The sequence below is a fragment of the Kwoniella botswanensis genome, chromosome 1 (assembly GCF_036426115.1).
Source record: "Kwoniella botswanensis chromosome 1, complete sequence".
Classification (NCBI taxonomy): Eukaryota; Fungi; Basidiomycota; class Tremellomycetes; order Tremellales; family Cryptococcaceae; genus Kwoniella; species Kwoniella botswanensis.
The window spans coordinates 14,834,592-14,854,820 of NC_088599.1; the positions used below are offsets into that span (position 1 = coordinate 14,834,592).

Below are 20,229 nucleotides of genomic sequence, written 5' to 3' on the forward strand. Positions count from 1 at the left end.
AATAGAAGTACAAGCTGTCGCTCCTTTGTTCAATGGTGTATGACGTCCTTCAAAGTCCATCCGTTATTTCTCCACTCTTCATACCTGATTTCAAGCTCTGGCCTATCATACAATCCCTGCTGCGACTGACTGGTGCTTATCTTGGTTGGTGGTGTGTTTCTTGACAGGTCAAATTACTGATGAGATGAGATATGAGATACAAGATGAGATTACAACGTACCCAACAACGTGATCGATTGGAAGTGGAGGTAGGTGGGGTGAAGTGGGGTAATCCTCAGAAGCTCTACCTTTATAGCTAATACTAGACCTCTGACCAGTCATTTGTTATAGATGCATGCAAAAGTAGTATATGACTGCTAAAACTTACATAACACCTTATTCTTCATCCTCATCGTCATCGAAAACCACCTGCTCTTCCTCTACCTCCTCGGGCTCCGAGGCAAATTCAAAACTAACTATCCCACTACCTAACAGATACCCTATCATAGCCACACTCGCCCCAGCAAACCATAACCATCTACCTCTTTGAAACTTCTTTTCCTGCTCGCTCTTCTTCTTTTCGTCATCCTTGTCTTCACTCTGCATGGGAACGGGAGAATCGAAAAATAGGGATTTGAATGAATCGAGGTATGTTTTCTGGGTTGTCGATGTAGGCGTTGTCAGTCGGGGAATAGAGCTCCAGGATTGGTTCTGGAACAAGAGCGAAAGTATCCTATCGTGATGGGATACCAGTGTAGGATAATGCGATCGGATGAGATTGGGGAATAGAGGGTTGGGTAGAACAGGAGTGAGGATGGAAGTTAGTTGGGCGAAAAGAAGTAAATCCAGGGTAGTTGGTCTATTTCCTTCAATATCAGCACATATCCTTGTAAACGATTGAGACCGTAGATCGTAAGTATATTCACCTGTTACCGAAGAAGTAGAGCTCATCACCTAATCTCCTCACTATCGGATCAAGAACAGATCTGATCTTCTTTTCGAGCTATACAAACATCCCATATCAGCTCGCTAATCTACGAAGCATGATTATACTAAGCTGGCTGAAATGAATATTTCCCCCCACTCACCTCCTGTTCACCCCATTTCTTTCGTCTCTCCTCAGCATCCCTCCCAGCAGTCCAACCGCTCCATGCTCTAGGAGCTAGTGTCCCCGCAGGTCCAACTACGAATGCCTCGTCTGATCTCTTTCGATCTTCGTCAATAGCGTCGCCTAGAACAGATTCCACGATGTATCAGTCAATCGGAATACTGTTTCTAGCTCAATTGACTGCAGAATGGCAGTCAGAGGCGATCCCATTGTCAAAGTGATGAATCGTAAGAGAAAACTGTAGGGGAGAGACAAAGATGGAAAAGGAGATGAACATACCGCCATTCAATCCTCCAAGTCCCCACAATCCAACATACTGCAATCTCGATCTCACTATACTCTTGATTCTCTGAGGTATATATTGATTTTCGGGGAAATGGAGATTTTGTAATTGCGTTTTTGCTATCGTTTGGGGATAGTTAGGAGGTAACGAATAATATGTGTGATTCTGAGAACAGCGTGGCGGTAGCAACAGCATGAAAGCTCATCAGCTCTCCTCAACCTGAAGTGATAGTAGACTTGACGTGAAATGACCAAACGATAGAACTAAGTAATGATTCGGTTGTACTCACCACCAAATCAATCACATTCTGCTCGATATAAGCTTTCCAGCATTCCGCATCTACTCTATCCTCTCTGCTTAGCCATTCATCAGGATCTTCAATCAATGGTAAAGAAGTAAGGTGATTCTGGCGTATATGATGATTTAGGTGCGTTATATATGGTAATTTACCTATATCATGAGGTTTTGTCAGTTTATATCAGCTTATCTGACAATACGGAGATCAGTCATTCACTCACCACCATTATCACCCCACCATCCAGTCTTGATGGCCCACCTGCCCGGACATGCCAACTGAAGATAGGCCGCGAGGTACAGAGATTCCGGGTCGGAGCAAGGTAAAGGGTCGAGAGGTGGGGTCGAGTGGAGGATTATAGGTGAATCCCGATTTGACATTCTGCGATATAATCCCTCGCCTGAGTGCGCTCCTATACAGTTCTTTGGAAAGATGACTTGCTGTGAGCTCAGTTGATCAAGGCAGATAGACTGATGTTCGTCCGTGGATTGACTTGACTTGGCTTTACGTCGTTTCGGCTAATTCTCCAACATCATTCGAACTTTTTGATTCCGTCATTTCGTCGGGTTGTTAGGGTTGTAATGAATTACATCGCCATGCTATATATGCTTTGAACCAAGCTACCAGAACAGATACTCTTCTGTTCTATCTACTTTCTAGATTTACTTCCTGCCTCATACTTCACATGTCAATCTAATCTCAGATACCGCATACCAAATATCTACTTCCCACTCAACAAATCCTTCATCTTACCCAACGCATCTCTCCTGGATTTATCGATCGATCCACTGCAGTTTCCTACGAAGTCTTTATCCTATCGCCACGAAAAAAGAAAAAGAAGAAACAGGTCAGCAAATCAGATGAACCCACATATCGCAATGTAAAATGCATGCCCAGCCTAGATCGCAATAGTCTGCAAGAATCAGCAACACTCACCTCAATCCACTCATCATTGACGGCCTCCCATAGAGTGTTCTCTTTACTCATCTCATCGATCTTCCCAAACACATCTTTTAACCCTTCTTTCTGCAATTTCTCCTTGACATCTTTCGTATCGTTGATAAACTGTACTAGGACAGGTATCTTTTTCTTCCCCTTGAGAGGTTTATTGATCTCTACCAATTTGCTCAAAATCACATCAAACACTTTGATCCACTACCCATGTCAACATCAGAAATGTTAGCATCTCATTTGGCATACGAGAGGCAAATGATCGCTGGCATACCTCATATAGACAGATAAGAGCTTGTATCTGCTCCCACCTCGATTCGGCCGATAGACTCAGCTGTATACTTTCTACAATCGTATACTGTGTATCAGCTGAAACTCCCACAGTCGACGACCGAGCAGTGGACCTACCTTCAAAGATCGATTCTACTTTCGATTTTGGTATCTCATCCGATGATCTCAAAGCTTTCCCAGCGAGGTCAAGTATCTTCTGAGCATTCTTGACCAGCGAAGCTTCTGAGGTTGTCAACTGTGTGATTCAAATGAGATCGGGTCAGCCCATCTTTCAAAATGGACAATCAAAGAAATCTGACACTCACCCCTTCCACAAGGACCTCCCTCTGCTCTACCTCCTCCCCATTACTAAAACTCGCCAGATCCCTATAAATGCTTCCAAACACCTTCACCCACTTCCCTTCCACCGGCTCACCCAGCCTAGTCAAATCCTTTATCAAAGGTCTATTCCCCCCGATCTCACTGATCAATTCCCAGTTCCTCAGATCCACTACTTCGTCCTGATCGGCAGCCAAGTCCAATTTCTTGAGTAATTTGGGACCGTACGGCGCCGAGAGGTAGGTAGCTAATCTCGCCTGTTCGATGGTTCTACTGTGGTTCGTGATCGATTTCGAAAGTGATGAAGAGATGTATTGGATCGAAGGAATTTTAGAGTACGTTTCATTACTTAGACATTCTTTGATGTATTCCGGGAACTACACATCAAAGCAGTCATTGCATTCAGTTCCGTTTGACAACATCAATGGAGATAGATCCTGAATTACAGTTGATCAACTCACATCGACTAAAGTCCTCTGGTACATATCACCAGATTTCTTCATATGATCATTCCACAATTCTTCATTGGCCCCTAACAAGCTCTCACAAGCACCTCGTTCGGTATAGATGTGAAGTAGATTATCAAGTTGAATTTCCGATAATTTGAGTAAACTTAGATGAGGGCCAATCGACGAAGGAGCTCCTACACGATTGAAGCCACTTCAGTATTCCCAAAACCACCGATCAGATGATCAGGTTTAAAGCCACTCACCAATCAATCGATATAACCTAATCAGCAGATATTTACCATGTGCACAAGCCGGACTATCGCCAAGAATCTTCTCCAAACATAGTATAGCCTTGAACAGTATTTCTACTCTAACCTTGTCGACCGACCACAGTTCGATGAGTAAAGAAACAGTCACCAAGCCAATCTGGTCGGCAGGTCGAACATCCGTTTTCGGCAGATGTTTACCTAATTTCATTAAACCCCAACCCGAGTACCAAAAGATCAGCTGCCAAACTTTCAGATAGAATGTCATAGGAGAACTGACCATATTGTGTACCTGATAAATACAAATCCCAATATTTCTTTATCTCTTCCAAAGTAGGTTTCCACTCCTCGGGTTTTTGACGAAGAATGTATATCGTAGAGTTTACTTGTTCTCGGAAAGATTGTTCGTCGGACTAAAAGATTGAACCAAACAAATGTCAGCCCTCAACTCGCAAACTGTAAAAAATATAAGGGTCCTTCGTGTTGTGATCGTGATTAACGAAGAAGACATACTTGTTGTTGTGAAGCTTGTTTCTCCATCAATTGTTCTACCAAACCTTTCCTTTCCTCGTCATTTTCGTCCACTATACCCTCAAGTTCAGATACGATACTACCTTTTGATCCCCAATGTATCCAATACTTTTCAACAGCTTTGAGCCATTTCTCATTATCCCACACTCTATCAGACTGTGACTGATTTTTGCGTAAAGTCTTTTGTAATTCCAATCTAGCTAATGAAGGTGATCTTTCCTTGTTTCCAATCTCCTCTTCAAGGTTTTTTAACAGATCATCGGTGGATCTGACATGTTCTTCATTTGACACTAGATGATCGATACATAATAATAGATGTCGGTAATACGAATAATTCCTCTGCCTGTATATTCACATAACAATACAATTTCGCAATCAGTCATCCCAACAATGTTATCTCCAGTCCGTAAAAGGCACATAACCAATGTACTCACGAATCTTTATCAGCTTTCAGCAATCCTCCAGCCCATTCCCTCTCGTTCTGCCAATATTGTATCGTATCTTTCCCTGCCTCTTCCAACCTTTTCAAAACCTCTCTAGCTCCTTCCATCCTCCACCAAAGTCTTACCAGCCCACCCTCCTGACCTTGATCCTGTAAGAATCCTAGGGCCTCTTCTAGCTGTCCGGCAGAAAGGAGGATCTGTAATTTCAACCATAATCCTTCAGACGTAGAAGACGATTTTGACGTGTTTAGCAATAGTAAAGCTATTTTCAGTGATGAAGGATCCGAGCAGGGCGGGGGAAATGGTCGAGAAGGTGTAGGTTGAGGTGCATTCTATATTTCATATCACCAGATGGCAATAAATCAGTACAGTGCAGTATAATAACATCTACAGTTCGCATATCTTCATGAGTGATATGCTCACCTTGACCCACTCGCTCCATGCACTTAGCCTCGCCCACCTTTCTTCCCTAGTCACATTAAATATCTTCCTACTGCTTTTCACCAGTACTTCGGTGTTATCATCCGCCGCGGCATGTAGGACTACTTGTTCGAGTAGTTGGGGTGAATCGGGGTGTTTGGACGATAGGTCATTGTACAGTTGAAGAGCCAAATCGGCTATTAACCGAATTGACAAAAAAAGCTCCAGGTCAACATCAACATGATAATCCAACAGGAAGCGTACAGAGTATAGGAGCAGGGAAGGTATATGGCGAAGTATTCAGTAGTAACAGGAATACAATCGTTTCATGTCTCCATATTTGATGAGTAACCCTTGTGGGTATACTATTTCATCAAAGTGAAAGTAAAAGACGAAAGATGATCACTCACTCCTAGCCATATTCCTAAATATCATGCCAACCCACCAAACTCCCCTTCCGCTCATCTCCCCTAACCCCTTTATCTGTTCATACAGTCCCAATAGGTCATCTTCCGAAACACCGTTCTTCTGCTGGATGTACATCTTCAGTATCAAGGCAGGCTGGGATTTAGGTGATTTCTTGAGGTATCGAGTCAGGGTCGATTGAGCAGAGGTAAGTCGGTGGGATGATATGTCGTCTGGGTGATACAAGATCATGATAATCATGCGAGTCAGTCTCGTTCCACGATTGTTCCCTATATGATGAGGGTCTTCGCTTGTGCCAGCAGATCACAACGTTGCTGATTGTCCCCCTTGATATTCATGATCACAGGCCACATAGTAACTCACCATAGACAGACTGTAACTTCCTCTCTTCAACTTCCCATGTTTGCTGTAACTTTGACATTTTGAACACCTCACAGCTGGAGCCGACAATCGTAATAAGCCCAAATCACTGTTGTCAGTGCTGAGGAGCTATGATTGAGTGTAGAATGAGGATGACAAGTGATGGAAAAGTAGACAGACACCCAACGGAATGAAATTATCGAACGAAACGACGAAATCTCGGATAACTCGACTTTCGGCTGGGACCTGATTTTCATCACTACGAGTGATACATGCTGATATGCATTGCACATCAATCTATTTACTGATTCTATGCACTATGCATCATGCATACATGCACAAATCCCACTTGAGAGCAAAGTGTGAGCTGTACATCCCATTACGCAACAAGAAATACTATATTTTATACGTGATAAACATGTGATATCAAGATGTTTCACCAAAAATAGATCCACATCTCCTTTTCCCATCCTACAGTCCATTGTACATTCAACTAGGTACACCGCCTACTCCACGGCCCGATATCCTCCCACCTCCTCCAGCTACCGGTGTTGCGACCAATCTACTCCATACACCCCAGCTTTCCATCAAATCAAAGAAATTTGCATTCCCATACCCGCCATTGCCACCTACCAAAGTTTGTAAAGCACTTGGTATAGGTAATTCCAGAGACATCGATCCGAACGGTCCATTACTCCATGTTGACGTGGAGGTGGTGGATTGTCGAAAGGGTAAAGACAAAGGATGGAATGGATCTAACGTCGATATATGTGTTAAGGAAGTAGCGTAATCTATCGTTACTCTATATCACCCAGTCAAAATCAGTTGAAATATCCCATGTGTAATTCAATGACACATGTAATCGGAGGGAGGAGAGAGCTATTGGTGACTTACCTGAATACACTCCAAAGTACCAAAAACTCCACCAACCCCCATAAAACCCACGTACTCCATCCCCACCCCCTTCTGACAACAGTTGAGGAAGTATTAGCAGCTGCGTTTATAGCAGATAGAGCTTCTAGCCATTGTTTCTGAGTAATCAGCAAATTCTGTTCGGCAGCTATCGTACTTGATTTAGCATGTTGGAGAGACTGAGTGGATAATGTGAAGGTCGTCGATTTGGGTGGGATAGGAATTTGACTAGAATACACACACCGACCAATCAGCTGGACTCAACATCTACCTTTGTGTATCTTTAGGCCACCACCATCGAGTCCCCCCGACGTAGCTCGTAAAATCAAGCGCAATATAAGCCAACTCACGTTTTGGCTTTCTTCAGAGGCGAGCTCAAAGATCCTTTCAACCTCTCCAAGAAACTGCCATTCCCCACCTCCTGGTCCTCTTCCTGTTCGTTGCTGATAATCTTAGTTTTGGCAGACCGTCTAGGCGAAACTTTCAATCGATGCATCGATACCCCTTCCACATTTTCATCCCGACTTGGCGTATCGGGTCTCACGGGACTATGCTGACTCAATGGCGAAGGTGAGAAGCGTACTTTGGCCTTCGGAGTAGATTTCCATGCCCCAGGTGGTTTAGGTGTAGGTAATGTACTGACATTAGGATTTGTACCTGAAGGCTTTGAAGGTGTAGAGATTGATGCTGGTGCTAGTGCGATGTTTACCTGTATTGGATCTTGTATGGGAATACGTATATCTTCCACCCCTCTCCTCGGTGTATATTCTTTTCGTACAGGTGAAGGTCGATTTGAACTACGTCGGGTAGGAGGAACAGGAGATGATAGGCCGTGTATAGGTTCAGGAGTCTCTGCTTGAAGAGACGACCGATTCCACTTATTAGGCGACCTCTTAGGTAATATATCTCCCTCCGAAACCTCTTCACTCCTTTCCACTGAGCTTCTCTGAGATAGTCTCGATCTCAAGCCTGTAGCAGTCGCGAAAGATTGAGAAGGCGTTTGTGATCCACTCCGAGCCGTCGACGTGGAAGTCGAGCCTGAAGCTGATCGAGAAGTTGAACGAAACAGGGCTGCTCTCCTCGAAGAATACGTATCTACTTCGCTATTATCGGACTGAGCTGAGATATCAGGTTCGGGCAAAGCAGGCAAAGCACGTAAAGGAGGTGATGGTGAAGATTCTCCATGTCGAGGTGCTGTGTGGCGAGAGTTTGTCGGAGGATTTTCGACTGGTTGAGTTTGTCCATTGGGAGATCGATTCTGAGAACGCCGTAGCGTGTTTGCTACTGACGGTGATGAAGTTGAATACCGACTTTGAGAATTCTGTAGTCTGTCTTCTGGTGGTGTTGGTGAATAACGGGTCTGAGATCTCCCTTTAGTCGAATGTACATCTACGCCCTGTCTCGACTGTATTGGCAAGATTGAGCCAGAATGAGGCTGGACTGTCCTGCTCCGATCTCTCCTATCAGGCGACCTAGACGTACTCTGCCTCAAATCCCCTTCGTACTCCCCACGCTCTGACTGAGCTATATCCACGCTTTCCTCAATGATACTCTGACTACTCTCTTCCCATCCTAGCGCACTCAGACCTTCATCCAGATCCAACTCAACTTCACCTCTCACTTCCAGATCAACGGCATTGCGAGCGAAGGAGCTGATATCCTCCGGTGCAAGATCAACGCTGATTCGTCGGGGAGTCTGAGGTCTTCTATGTGAATCTACTGAACCCGGAGGAGGAGTTTGTCTAAACCTATTGCGTCTAAATGAGATACTCTGTGTTTCCTGAGGTGATGGTAATATGGGTGCTATCGCACGATCTTTCCCTTTCCTCGAACTACTCGTACTTGATCCCGAGTCTCTGCGCACGAGTATGGTGTGAAGTCGGCCGGAAGTAGAGCTTTCTGCAATGGGGTGAACGGAAGATGAAGAAGAGGCTAAGAAAGCTTCTAACCGGGTAGGAGGGGATTTCGTTTCGGGTTGAGGATGAATAGGTTCAGGAGATGGAGGGGATCGTGATACACCTAGATGATCGAATGCAACCAAGATCAGCTTGTTGGCATGTTTGGAAGGAGCCATGGAAAACACGGCCGAGTGATGAACATACTATTGCGCAGGACTGCTGCTCGCGAAGGCAATCTACCTGGCCGGATGGAAGGTAAATTAGGTGAATTCCAACCTATCACAATAATACTATCAGAACTCGCACCACACATAAACGTAAACATCACTTGAAGAAGCGGGATATCACTCACGTTCTCCTCTTCTAGCAGCATATGGATTCCCTATCCTAGGTGGCGGAGTAGGTGGACTCTGTTCCTCATCTTCACTTTCCTCATTATACTGCTTTTGAGGGGGCGAACTAGGTCCAGCACTATTCCTTGATTCAAACGCACCTCTTTGATCCTCATCCTCATCCTCACTGTAAGCTATGGACGTCACAGGTCTACTAATCTCGACTTCTTTTCTCATCTGACTTAACAATTCCCTCAACTTGTCGGTCGGATTGACCATCTCCTTTTCTTCCTCGCTTCCGACATCGGGTCCATCGTAATCAATCAATTTACCTTCCCTCACACCGTAGGTAGTGGGCATAGGCGGCACTTCAGTGGGGTCATCGGAATATAGTGAAGTGGTAGTCGATGCCCTACCTGGCATTTCAAGTTCGGGTGTAGATGAGCGAGGGGGAGTGGAAGGTGATGTTGATGGTGAACCGTTTGGGTGAATTCGGTACATCTGTGTGGATTTGGCTCGGTTGGTATCTTTTGCTACTTGCTGCACGTCGTTATATCGTTACCATAATCGTTACTCGTGCTCTAGTGGTAGGATATAGGATGCTATGTTATATGATGATAAGCATATGGACATGAACATGGATATTGACCATTCGTCTGTTGATGTTTGTTTTCATCTCAGCTCTTTGATTTTGGTGGCACGCGTCTCGTCTGTGCAATTTGATCCCGGTGTAAACACAAATACACCGTGGGAAACACAATGTTCACTCAGGTTCCCGACTTGGCTGAGTGCGAAGCATGAATTCAAGTATCCGACCAGGGATATAGATGATGAGACGAGGTGAATGCATGATTGTATGATGATACAGAATACTAGGACCGTCCCTTGACAAGTAACCCCTCATACCCACCTATCAGTCGTTCTCTGACCTTTCAACGGCGCCTCTTCACCCGCTTTCCCACCTCCCCATTCAGGTACACCCTCCGGTCTAGGTACTCTGACAGGTTCGTAGTCATCTTGAGAGACTGGACTCATGGAAAACTTCGACTTCTTCGGTCTCTTCGGTATCGACGTTAATGGCGATGGTGATATATCTGCGTTCAGGGCGGAGTCGGGGTTGGACAATGAAGATATCTGGGCGGAAGGGGCGTTCAGGCGCTAGATATGGCAAACATCAGCATTTATACCTAATTTTCAGCACCTTACGTATTATGTACCGGGACGATAGTCTGCTAGCGATGAACGCAATTCATATGTTCATACAAGAATGGCTCTTCTGTATCCGAAAGGAGAGACCTCACTCACATAATATTCCTCTTTCAAATCCACTTTCCTCCTATCACTCCTCATCCCCAGTCCTTCTTCTGCACCTATACTCTGCACTTTACTCTGCTGATAATCATACCTCGTCTGAGTGAATGAACTCAATGCGAAAGATGAGGCAACAATTATACCGACGAATGGAAGACCGAACAGCACGAATGGGTGTTTACGTATCTGAGTGAGGAAGGTTGAGGTGGTCTTGTTGAGTGGTCGAGAAGGGAATGCTGTCATGGTTGAGAGGTATCGATTGTTACTTGTACTTGGCGACTGCGAGAATGAAGATGATGAGATGAGAAATGGACAAGTGGAAAAGGAGAAAGTCAAGAGGATGAACGTCCCCTCCACATCGGTCTACGAGTACGAGTACGTTGATGGCAGGATGTTGGTTACGTAAATACGATGTTCGCTGCTACCCGCGTATGCCTTCCCGCACTGCATTCTTTGGGATGTTGCATGTTCTTGGCTGGATAATCGCAGCACATAGCCTTGGCATAGAATGACAATATTAATGATCATCATCGAAATATAAATCAGACCGTCCACACCACCGTCATCGGAATCACAATTCCTTGCCACCGACAGAACAGCTACGCACAGTCGTATCCAATAGGTATCACAGCTCATAAAGGACCAGGACATCAAACACGGACAAAAAGAATTTCAACATTTCCACCTGACTACGCATCAGACGGACAACGAGTGGCCTCAGCTTGGACATACACCTCAATATCACCATCACAACGACGTATCCCATCACATCTTGATCATCTGACTTCATTTCTATCTCCTATCCAATTCAACGCATCTATCCAAAGAATATACAACCACCACTGTATAGCGGACTTAAATACTCACAAACATCAAGGCTGGCTGGTCAGCATCGCATTGCCCGGAGGTCCTTTGTACACGACGGTCGACCCTTTCATCCACTCATCTGGATACCCCAACCCCTTGATATTTGACCATTACCGTAATTTATCTCATCCAATCGACAAATCTCAACGTTACATTCGCAGAATAGTTAAAATATATCGGTGAATCGCTGGCGACAGCGGTCCAGACAGTATAACAAGATGGGTCGAATAGGACGTAGGGAGATCAGACCGCCGATACTCAATCGGATACCTAGTCTACTAGGAATGGTGATAGTGGCGATTGCTTTGTTATCATGTATAGAAGGTGAGTCTACGTATCCTCAACTGTTCTCTTCAGACAACTATTCTGATTATTCTGCTCGATGGGATAGCTCGTTCACCTCATCCACCACCCTTACGTCGACTCGTTCACCCTCAATCATCTTCCCTTGAAATCCTACCTCGTCGGCCATCTTCAGATTCCAACCTTAATCCAAGGTATATAACGCACCTACCTCCCCACCCTTCATCACTAAAACACTCCGATACTGTCATTCTCAAAATCGCTTTGGACGCTTTGGACATATCGCCATTCGAGCAAATAAGCTTATTGCTCAGACCGACCGAAAATCTCTTCCATCCAGATGCCAAAATCTCCTATGGGGATAACGCAAAGACCGAACAATTGAAACAAGAAGATTGGAGGTTGTTTACTGGAGAGGTTATACATCCAAAATGGATAGAAAGGATAAAATCATTAGAATCATCTGGACATGCTCTAGATCTGTATAGAGGTCATGATTCGGTAATTGGTCAAGCGAGCATAATGATTCATGAAGCTCATGAAGATAGTACAGTCTTCGAAGGGACTTTTACAATTTATGGTGTAAGGTATAACGTGATGACTAAAGAGAATTATCAACGTATAAAGACCAACGAAGATGTGGATGTGGAGTCACTTGGCTCAAGAATGGTTGTATTTAGAGATATCGACATGTCTCATCAACACAATCTCAACTCTACTAATAACGAATTCGGCTCAAGTTGTTCACATGACAATCTACCATTCAACAATGAACTAAACAACCCCATATTCCAAACGCCATCTTCTTCCGACGAATCGTTCATCTCACCATATTTCGGATTTGGAGGATTATTCGGTAAAAGAGACGATTATGGAGGAATGACCGTTTCATCAAATTTTATCGACAGTATAGGAAACAACAACGGTTGTCCAAAACAACAGCAGATCGTTTACATGGGAGTAGCCTTAGATTGCAACTACGTAGCAGCTTACAGCTCCCCCGATCTGGCTAGGACTCAAGTTCTAAACGATTGGAATCAAATTTCGGCATTGTACAAATCAACTTTCAATATATCTTTGGGGATCATAGAATTACAAGTCATGAACATGACTTGTCCTTCTACTCCTCCTACAGGAGAGGAATGGAATGTCCCCTGTGGGAAGAACCTGACGCTGGATGAGAGGCTGAGCTTGTTCAGTCAATGGAGAGGTGATAAGGGGGATGACGGAGCGGGATTGTGGCATTTGATGAGTGCTTGTCCTACTGTAAGTAATCCAGCCTATCATATCCTAACAATCCGATTTCCTCATATGCCTTTTCTCCTTTTTCCATATGGTTCCTTCTTCATTCTCGTCTTCTTCTGTGTGACTGATTATTGACTCCCCATCTGTTCAGGACTCGGAAGTAGGTGTAGCGTGGCTGGGCACTTTATGTCAGAATACTGCGACTCAACAATCTGGCCAAACTGTCTCTGGAACTGGTATATCCACAGCAACCAAGACGGAATGGAGCTTGGTAGCACATGAGATCGGTCACGGGTGAGCGATCATATGACGTCTATGATGAAAAGGAACATTCAGCTGATATGTCATTGCTATTGTCAGGTTCGGTGCGATACACGATGTAAGCTGCCAAACTCAGGAATCATTGCTACGACGCTGACCCATTGCTCTGACTCACAGTGTACATCGGGCTGCTCGCTTTCCGGTTCGTGCTGTCCTTTGTCAAGCTCGAGTTGTGATGCCGGAGGGTCATACATCATGAACCCGACCACGTCGAGCAGTGAACAGACTTTTTCAGCGTGTACTCTGGGTAATATCTGTGAGTGATCACATCTCTGGAACAGAATTTCAAGATCTGATATTGCTGTTTTTATCTACTATAGGTACGAATATCGGAAATAGAGCTATATCCACCAATTGTATCACTAGTCCTGGAAGTAGAACCGTCATCTCATTGCAGCAATGTGGAAGTGAGTACTCCCTATATTGGCATCCCTTGGTTCATTCACTAATGAGCACATCATAGACGGTATCGTGGAAGATGGTGAAGATTGTGATCCCGGAAGCAACTCGACTTCAGCATGTTGTGACGCTTCAAGTAAGTTTTGTCTGCCCTCAAAATATGGCTTTTATGGCTAACGTGATGCCGGTCTTCCTCAGCCTGTAAATTCCGTGATGGAGCCGTCTGTGATCCCACCAACGCAGCATGCTGCACGAGCAGCTGTCAACTGGCATCTGCAGGAACCGTCTGTCGATCAAGTGTAGACTCCACATGTGATTACGAGGAGACGTGTACGGGATCTAATTCGACCTGTCCTGATGACAAGACCGCACCTGACGGTACGAAATGTGGAGATGATGGATTAGCCTGTGCTTCCGGTAGATGTACGAGTTTGAATCAGCAGTGTAAACTTGCCGGATCGAGTTTAGGGCTGTCGCAGGCTTGTGGTCAGAAGGATGATAAGACCTGTACGGTCAGCTGTAGAGATCCGAATGTGACGTAAGTAGAAATCTTATTGATCACTCGAAGAAAATAGGCGCTGATGAAAAATGCAGCAATCAATGTGTTGTCTTGCAAACTTCCCTGGTGGATGGGTCACCCTGTGGTGAGCTTGGAATGTGACTTCGGTTGAAGACCAAGCTGATGATATTCTTCAATGGACGACTAGGCTACGGCGGTCATTGTTATAACCAGACTTGTAAAGCTGGATCATGGCAGGCTACAGCTGCTGCTTGGTACACTCAGAACTTGCAGATATCGATCCCTGTTACAATCGTTGTAGGATTACTGGTAAGTATAATCGCCATCCAGTTGCCTTATTCTCCTTTGCTTCGTCATTCGCTAGTGGCTTAATTGTCAGTGTTCTTGACTGATCTTAATCGACCTTACAGGTGCTCGGTCTACTATGGGCCATCATCAAATGCACTTTGGCATCATGTTGCGGCTCGAAACAACGACGACCTCTTAACTCACGTAACAATGGTACCAGAGGTTCAGCATATGTTCCAGCACCTACTGGTCCACCCCCTCCGCCGCCAAATATGTCACAACTCCCTCCTCCACCTGCACACACCCTACAGAGACATTCGGATTCGATAACATCTGGTGATCCTTTGATGCGAACTGGAGTAATCGATGGAGATCCAAGTCCAATTCCGCCACCTCAGGGACAGGGAGGTACGTATGATTATGGTTATGGTGGATATAACAACCCTAATCCTTATGGTGATTCGTACGGACAAGGATATGGATATCAAAATGGTGGGAACCCCAATCACAGGAACTCGGGGAGTGGTTGGGTAGATGCGAGTAGTTATAATGGACCGAATTATGGATATCGTGAAGCTTATGGAAGATGAGTATGAACAAGATCATGCTCGATTCTAGATCGTCGATCCTTAGAGAAAACAACACCATGTAGAATCAACGAGATGATGAGACATATGATCGGCTGGATATAGAATATGGAAATGATTTTGTTACTTTCCAGGTGAAAAGGATGTTAGACCATGTGCAAATGTACATTCGACATTGTATATATACTTATAGTAATAGAACGATATTGATGATCATGATTTGTTTATGTTTTATGAGATTTCTTGGACTTGAATGGACTATTCATGTATTTTATGTTAGATGATTGATCACTGTACCATTGAACATGCCCATCATCACCTTTTCCAGTCATACGTCCCACAGTGGCAGTGGTGAGTGGCGATCGAAATGCGTGACGATACTGCACGACAACTGTGGAGTGAAGTATGTCTTCCAGTTATCGTTCATGCAAATTACAAGATAGGTGAATGTCAGGATTACCCTGTATCCAAGTATCATACAACTTTGTGATCCTTGGTGCATTCACGCGTATTTGATCGGAAACGCTAGAAGGGAGACACCCTTTGAAGTGCTCTGACGTGTATACAGTTCGCTTAAGTTAGACTTCTTGAAGGAGTCAAGAATAAGGGGTGGACATACTGAATCCTTTCGTCTCCCTGGAACTCACATTCGACTCGGAATGCCCACTCTCTCTCAAGGTATATAAAATTCATCATTCATTCCAGTATATCATCTTGTCCTCAACTCCCAGCTCCATCATCCTCTATACTATCTCTCTAACACAAACTCTATTGATCATCTACTATCTTTGTCATCGTACACAACGTCATGTCCTCCCTTCAACCAATCAAGCTCAACTCCCCATTACCCATAATCCGAACCACCCAATCGAACGGGGACGAAGCATTCATACAAGTCCTCCCAGGACCATTAATCAAAGTATGGGGCCAATCCGGTCCTAACGATGCTACTGATCGCGAATGGGAAGGGACATTTTACGTTCGAACAGTAGATGAGATTGAAAAATTCATGAAGAAGAATGCTAAGTCTTTCAGAGTCCCGCTCCCTCTTGAGAGTACTAGAGTCAGGGGATGGGACGAGATTGTCGTTCCTTCCAATGCGATCTGTGAAGATCGACATAAGATTGATATTATCCCCTTGGACCAATTGGCAAACTTGGTAAGATGTGCGGATAATAAAGGAGGAGCATTTTGGAAAACATGGTATGAGATAACAAATATCATTACTCCAATCGCATATACCGGTATTGGTGTTACGACCGAAGATCATGAAGGATTCAAAAGCGATGAAGACAACGATCAACTAATGTTTTTCTCCGTGTTCGATGGAATGGGCGGCTCAATTTTTAGCGATATGATAAGCAAGACCCTTCATGCATGTTTGGCACTGACCATCGCAAGACTCAGGCAAGACACTTCCAAAGGAGAACCAATCGATCAAGAGCGATTGGAATGGGCATTGACAGATACTTTCATAGCTATCAACCAAGATTTCTTGAACGCTCCTGTTTCCGCGTTACGAGGTCTACTGGAAAGACAAGATACTTCACCTATACTTCCTAAACTTGGTCCATCAAATTTCTTATTTGGTGCGACGGAGGGTAGTGGTTGTACAGCATGTACAGTCATAGTCGATACGTCTACTTCCAAGATTTACGTTGCTCACGTGGGGGACTCGAGAGCTGTTGCTGGGTGGTATAATCATAAAGAGGGGAAGTGGAGATGTGATGTGTTGACGGAAGATCACTGTGGACAAAATTCCAAGGAATGTCAAAGGTAAATCACAACATAGTATTATAACATCGATCGAGGGGAAGAATCCCCATTGGAGATTAGACTACAAGGTACTATACTGATCCTTGAGTCGGGATTATAGACGACTCTCTCGACATCCTCCCGAAGAAGCTGATCGAGTGATATACGATCGAGGATGGGGAAATAGGATATTGGGGACTAATGATGTGGTTAGGAAATTTGGGGGTAGCTACAGTGTGAGATCACATGCAGAGGAGAATGAGTAGGTTTGCTTTGATTGACACAATATTTTCTACGAGACGAATCTATGGGTACTAAACCATACCAAAGGACTGACGGTTTGATGTGCGAACCGCAGAATTTGGAATGTATTTCAAACGAAACAGGCATTCAACCATTTCCCTAAGAAGACTCCTCCATATACCGATACTGAGGCGGCAGTGTCTCTTCGAGATCTCAAATCGAACCCTGATGAGGATCTGAAATTCGTCATTCTAGCTTCAGATGGGGGTAAGTCTGCCACTCCCCCTGTATCATCTCTTTTCCTGTAATCCCTACTGATGAGGCTATTCGACTGTATGTAGTATGGGACAGACTCACTTCAGAAGAGGCTGTCCTCTTAACAGCCGCATACAAAGATAATCCCTCTCAAGGTGATATTCCCAAAAAAGCTTTACCTGAGAGATATCCCATGGTTTCACCTACCGATCCTAGACCCTACCCCGCACAAGAACTGCCTGGTACGGGTGGAAGAGCAGAGGGTGCATGGGCGTTTGATGGTGATGGAGATGCTGGAACGCACTTGATCCGGAACGTACTAGGTGGAGCAGATAGGGAATGGAGACAGCGAGTACTGAGTTTGAGAGAAAGTGTGGCAAGAGATGAGAGATGATATGACTGCGGTGTAAGTCTCTTTGACGTCTTCTTTGGTTAACGTATATTGACTTGGGGCCATGTGGGTGATCCTCTTAGTGTCGTTCATTTTGACTAAGTCGCCTGACTAACAAAGCACAACTATTTTGGGAAAAGATTGACGCGGTGGGAAAGATAAATCTTATCTGTATGTATATATATATATATATATATGCGCATTTCGCTGTAATTTGGTGACGATATCGATGTGCTCGCCGATGGCACCATCACCTCAATCGCCTGAGAGATCAATGACACCCCTTCCGCTTATGCTTTGGTAATATGCCGTGTATTGGCCACGGATTCAACGCATTCCCTATCTCTCGTTCTTTCTCCCCAAGCGTCTTTCTCAACTTCTTCGACTCTCCCATCAGCCCCTCCTTCTCGATCACCGCCTCACCCAATTTCTCAATCGTCTTACTACGTCTCAAATTCATCTTAACCGATCCAGGATTTTGCGCTGCTATGATATGACACGCATTCAGCATGGTTCCAATGTTACTTTTATCAGAAGGAACCGGTCAGTCGATTTGGAATATACGTATTTGTCTTTGAGTACATAGACGACATCTAGACTATAGACGCTACGTTATATATATCATTTACATGAAACATCATTCTCTTTCGTTAAGTAATCCGACTTGTTCTCGTACACCCTATTTATGTATACACTTTCGAGATGAACTGTTTTCCTTCCATTTGTACCGAACTTCTGCCACAATTTTTGTCTACCTTTCCGGATTCGGATTGACCCCGGTCTATACACCATATGTTATATTATGCCATCATACACTGATTCAGACTTCCCTCATTTCGAACGACTACCCCTTTGTATCCCCTAAGATTTCTCTCAATCTATCTACTTCTTTAGCCAACTCGTTCCTTTCTCTAACCGCTTCATCTCTTTCCATAAACACCTGGCCTAATTTGGCCATGATAACCTCATTGTCTTTCATCATCTTGTCAAGTCGCTCGCCCTGATCTCTAAGTTTGTTTTTCAGTCGAGTTACCTGTAACTGGGCTGCAGTAGGAACGTGATGTCGTATTGGGGTGCTACCGCTTGTGAAAGTGCAAGTCGGAATATTTGAACTCTCAGTCACTACATCAACTGATGCAAAGTTCGAGCGGTTTGGCTCGTCACCGGCAAGAGTCCTGGTGGAGGTAGAAGGATTTGTAGAGGTCGACGATGGCATGTCAGGGCGATCATCCTGCGCAGTGGATGTAATGGAAGAGCACAATCGCTGATCAAGGAGGCCGAGCTTCGTAAAGTCGAACTGGGATCCTGATCATCGTGGTGGTTGCCTGAATGAATGATTATTTCGGAATTGTCTTTCGGTGAAACCTGCAAAATTAACATCTATGAGCCTTTAAACGGCTGACTGAACAGGAAGGGATGCTTACGATGATGCGACGTCTCACACGGTTCAATTGACCACTCCTTGAGCCGCCAGCGTGAGATCGGTTACTTTCCTCTGGATCCGAGTCTGAATCCAAAGGTCTTTGTCGTTTCGATCCATGTTTCAAGGTGGTATTAGCCACTCGAGGAGTGACGGATCTTCCTCCTTCTTCTCTGTTTTCCTTTTTGTCTTTCCCTTCGTCTCCATTGCTATCTTCTAACAATACCCTCATATCGACTTTGCCTTCTACTAACTTTCCTTGGGAGGTATCAATTCGATGAATGACAGGGGGATTGTCCAAGCTGTAAGATAGACCATAGAATCTATCATTCTCGCTTGAGACCGAACAAGGACATCCATCCTTCTTGCAATCCTTACATGAACCTATTTCAAGTCCTCGTCCGAGTGCCCGGGGGTATCGTATCGGATTAGCGAAGTGGGTTGTTTTGCGATAATTGGTACAGTTGATCTGTTTGTGACTGGGAAGATTCAGATGTAAATCATCAGCCTGACGTATGTCGAGGAAGATTATTGAAGACACTGGAGGTAATTGTTACGAAGACAGTAGGAAAGCATCACTCACTACCAGCATTCTTCGGAATTGTGATCCCAACATTGGCTGATTCGAGACCAATCCATGATCCTTAAGCTTTCGAAGCTTGCAGGTTTCGGAGTATACCTCTTGGTCAGCTGGATGCTTTCCAGTTCTTTTGCTTCTACTGTCTCGGTTCCCTCCGATCTCCTTCTCAACGTCCATTTAAGGGGTGCTTTTGACGTCGTATATTTATTGGTGGTAGCTCGAGTATCTCGTCCAATTTTGTGAATGTTCGGTGTTATTGTTCGTGGAAGTGCGCCAATAGCAGATGTCCTGGAGGTAAGATTGCCTACTGATGATCCGACGTTGATTACGCAGGGGTCGGAGAGTAGGTTCACCAACCCGTCGGTTACTCCAACTTTCTTGGCTTGACTTTTCTTCCTCGGCATCAGTATCCTAAGTAGAAAGGCAGATCGATGTAAGCGCGCTATCATGATCAGGTCATGAGGAAGATACATACAGAAAAC

General features: G+C 44.6%; 7 protein-coding genes across 7 annotated transcripts; 2 read left to right on the forward strand and 5 right to left on the reverse strand.

Annotated features, from left to right (window-relative positions):
- Positions 1-375: 375 nt before the first annotated feature.
- L199_005603 (uncharacterized protein) lies at positions 376-2,045 on the reverse strand (the record flags this gene model as incomplete). Its single annotated transcript, XM_064891313.1, has 6 exons — positions 376-845; positions 913-982; positions 1,068-1,210; positions 1,367-1,535; positions 1,660-1,820; positions 1,889-2,045. The coding sequence occupies 6 exons, from the start codon at positions 2,043-2,045 to the stop codon at positions 376-378; spliced, it is 1,170 nt and encodes a 389-aa protein (XP_064747385.1).
- Positions 2,046-2,386: 341 nt separating this feature from the next.
- Positions 2,387-6,181, reverse strand: L199_005604 (uncharacterized protein; the record flags this gene model as incomplete). Its single annotated transcript, XM_064891314.1, has 13 exons — positions 2,387-2,479; positions 2,602-2,820; positions 2,891-2,961; positions 3,025-3,142; positions 3,213-3,602; positions 3,687-3,868; positions 3,938-4,141; positions 4,221-4,353; positions 4,454-4,814; positions 4,906-5,246; positions 5,338-5,531; positions 5,745-5,972; positions 6,124-6,181. The coding sequence occupies 13 exons, from the start codon at positions 6,179-6,181 to the stop codon at positions 2,387-2,389; spliced, it is 2,592 nt and encodes an 863-aa protein (XP_064747386.1).
- A 428-nt stretch (positions 6,182-6,609) lies between these two features.
- On the reverse strand, positions 6,610-9,685 carry L199_005605 (uncharacterized protein; the record flags this gene model as incomplete). The annotated part of the gene is made up of 5 exons (XM_064891315.1): positions 6,610-6,922; positions 7,015-7,260; positions 7,383-9,051; positions 9,135-9,206; positions 9,283-9,685. 5 exons carry the CDS (start codon positions 9,683-9,685, stop codon positions 6,610-6,612), a joined length of 2,703 nt encoding a protein of 900 aa, XP_064747387.1.
- A 477-nt stretch (positions 9,686-10,162) lies between these two features.
- Positions 10,163-10,816, reverse strand: L199_005606 (uncharacterized protein; the record flags this gene model as incomplete). Its single annotated transcript, XM_064891316.1, has 2 exons — positions 10,163-10,420; positions 10,568-10,816. 2 exons carry the CDS (start codon positions 10,814-10,816, stop codon positions 10,163-10,165), a joined length of 507 nt encoding a protein of 168 aa, XP_064747388.1.
- Positions 10,817-11,658: 842 nt separating this feature from the next.
- L199_005607 (uncharacterized protein) lies at positions 11,659-15,106 on the forward strand (the record flags this gene model as incomplete). The annotated part of the gene is made up of 11 exons (XM_064891317.1): positions 11,659-11,764; positions 11,832-13,009; positions 13,140-13,282; positions 13,349-13,367; positions 13,427-13,565; positions 13,630-13,716; positions 13,773-13,844; positions 13,907-14,246; positions 14,303-14,352; positions 14,416-14,537; positions 14,639-15,106. The coding sequence occupies 11 exons, from the start codon at positions 11,659-11,661 to the stop codon at positions 15,104-15,106; spliced, it is 2,724 nt and encodes a 907-aa protein (XP_064747389.1).
- An 805-nt stretch (positions 15,107-15,911) lies between these two features.
- Positions 15,912-17,766, forward strand: L199_005608 (uncharacterized protein; the record flags this gene model as incomplete). Its single annotated transcript, XM_064891318.1, has 5 exons — positions 15,912-16,879; positions 16,980-17,120; positions 17,217-17,368; positions 17,443-17,637; positions 17,729-17,766. The coding sequence occupies 5 exons, from the start codon at positions 15,912-15,914 to the stop codon at positions 17,764-17,766; spliced, it is 1,494 nt and encodes a 497-aa protein (XP_064747390.1).
- An 825-nt stretch (positions 17,767-18,591) lies between these two features.
- L199_005609 (uncharacterized protein) lies at positions 18,592-20,151 on the reverse strand (the record flags this gene model as incomplete). The annotated part of the gene is made up of 4 exons (XM_064891319.1): positions 18,592-18,823; positions 18,871-19,112; positions 19,172-19,646; positions 19,751-20,151. The coding sequence occupies 4 exons, from the start codon at positions 20,149-20,151 to the stop codon at positions 18,592-18,594; spliced, it is 1,350 nt and encodes a 449-aa protein (XP_064747391.1).
- Between the last annotated feature and the right edge of the window lie 78 nt (positions 20,152-20,229).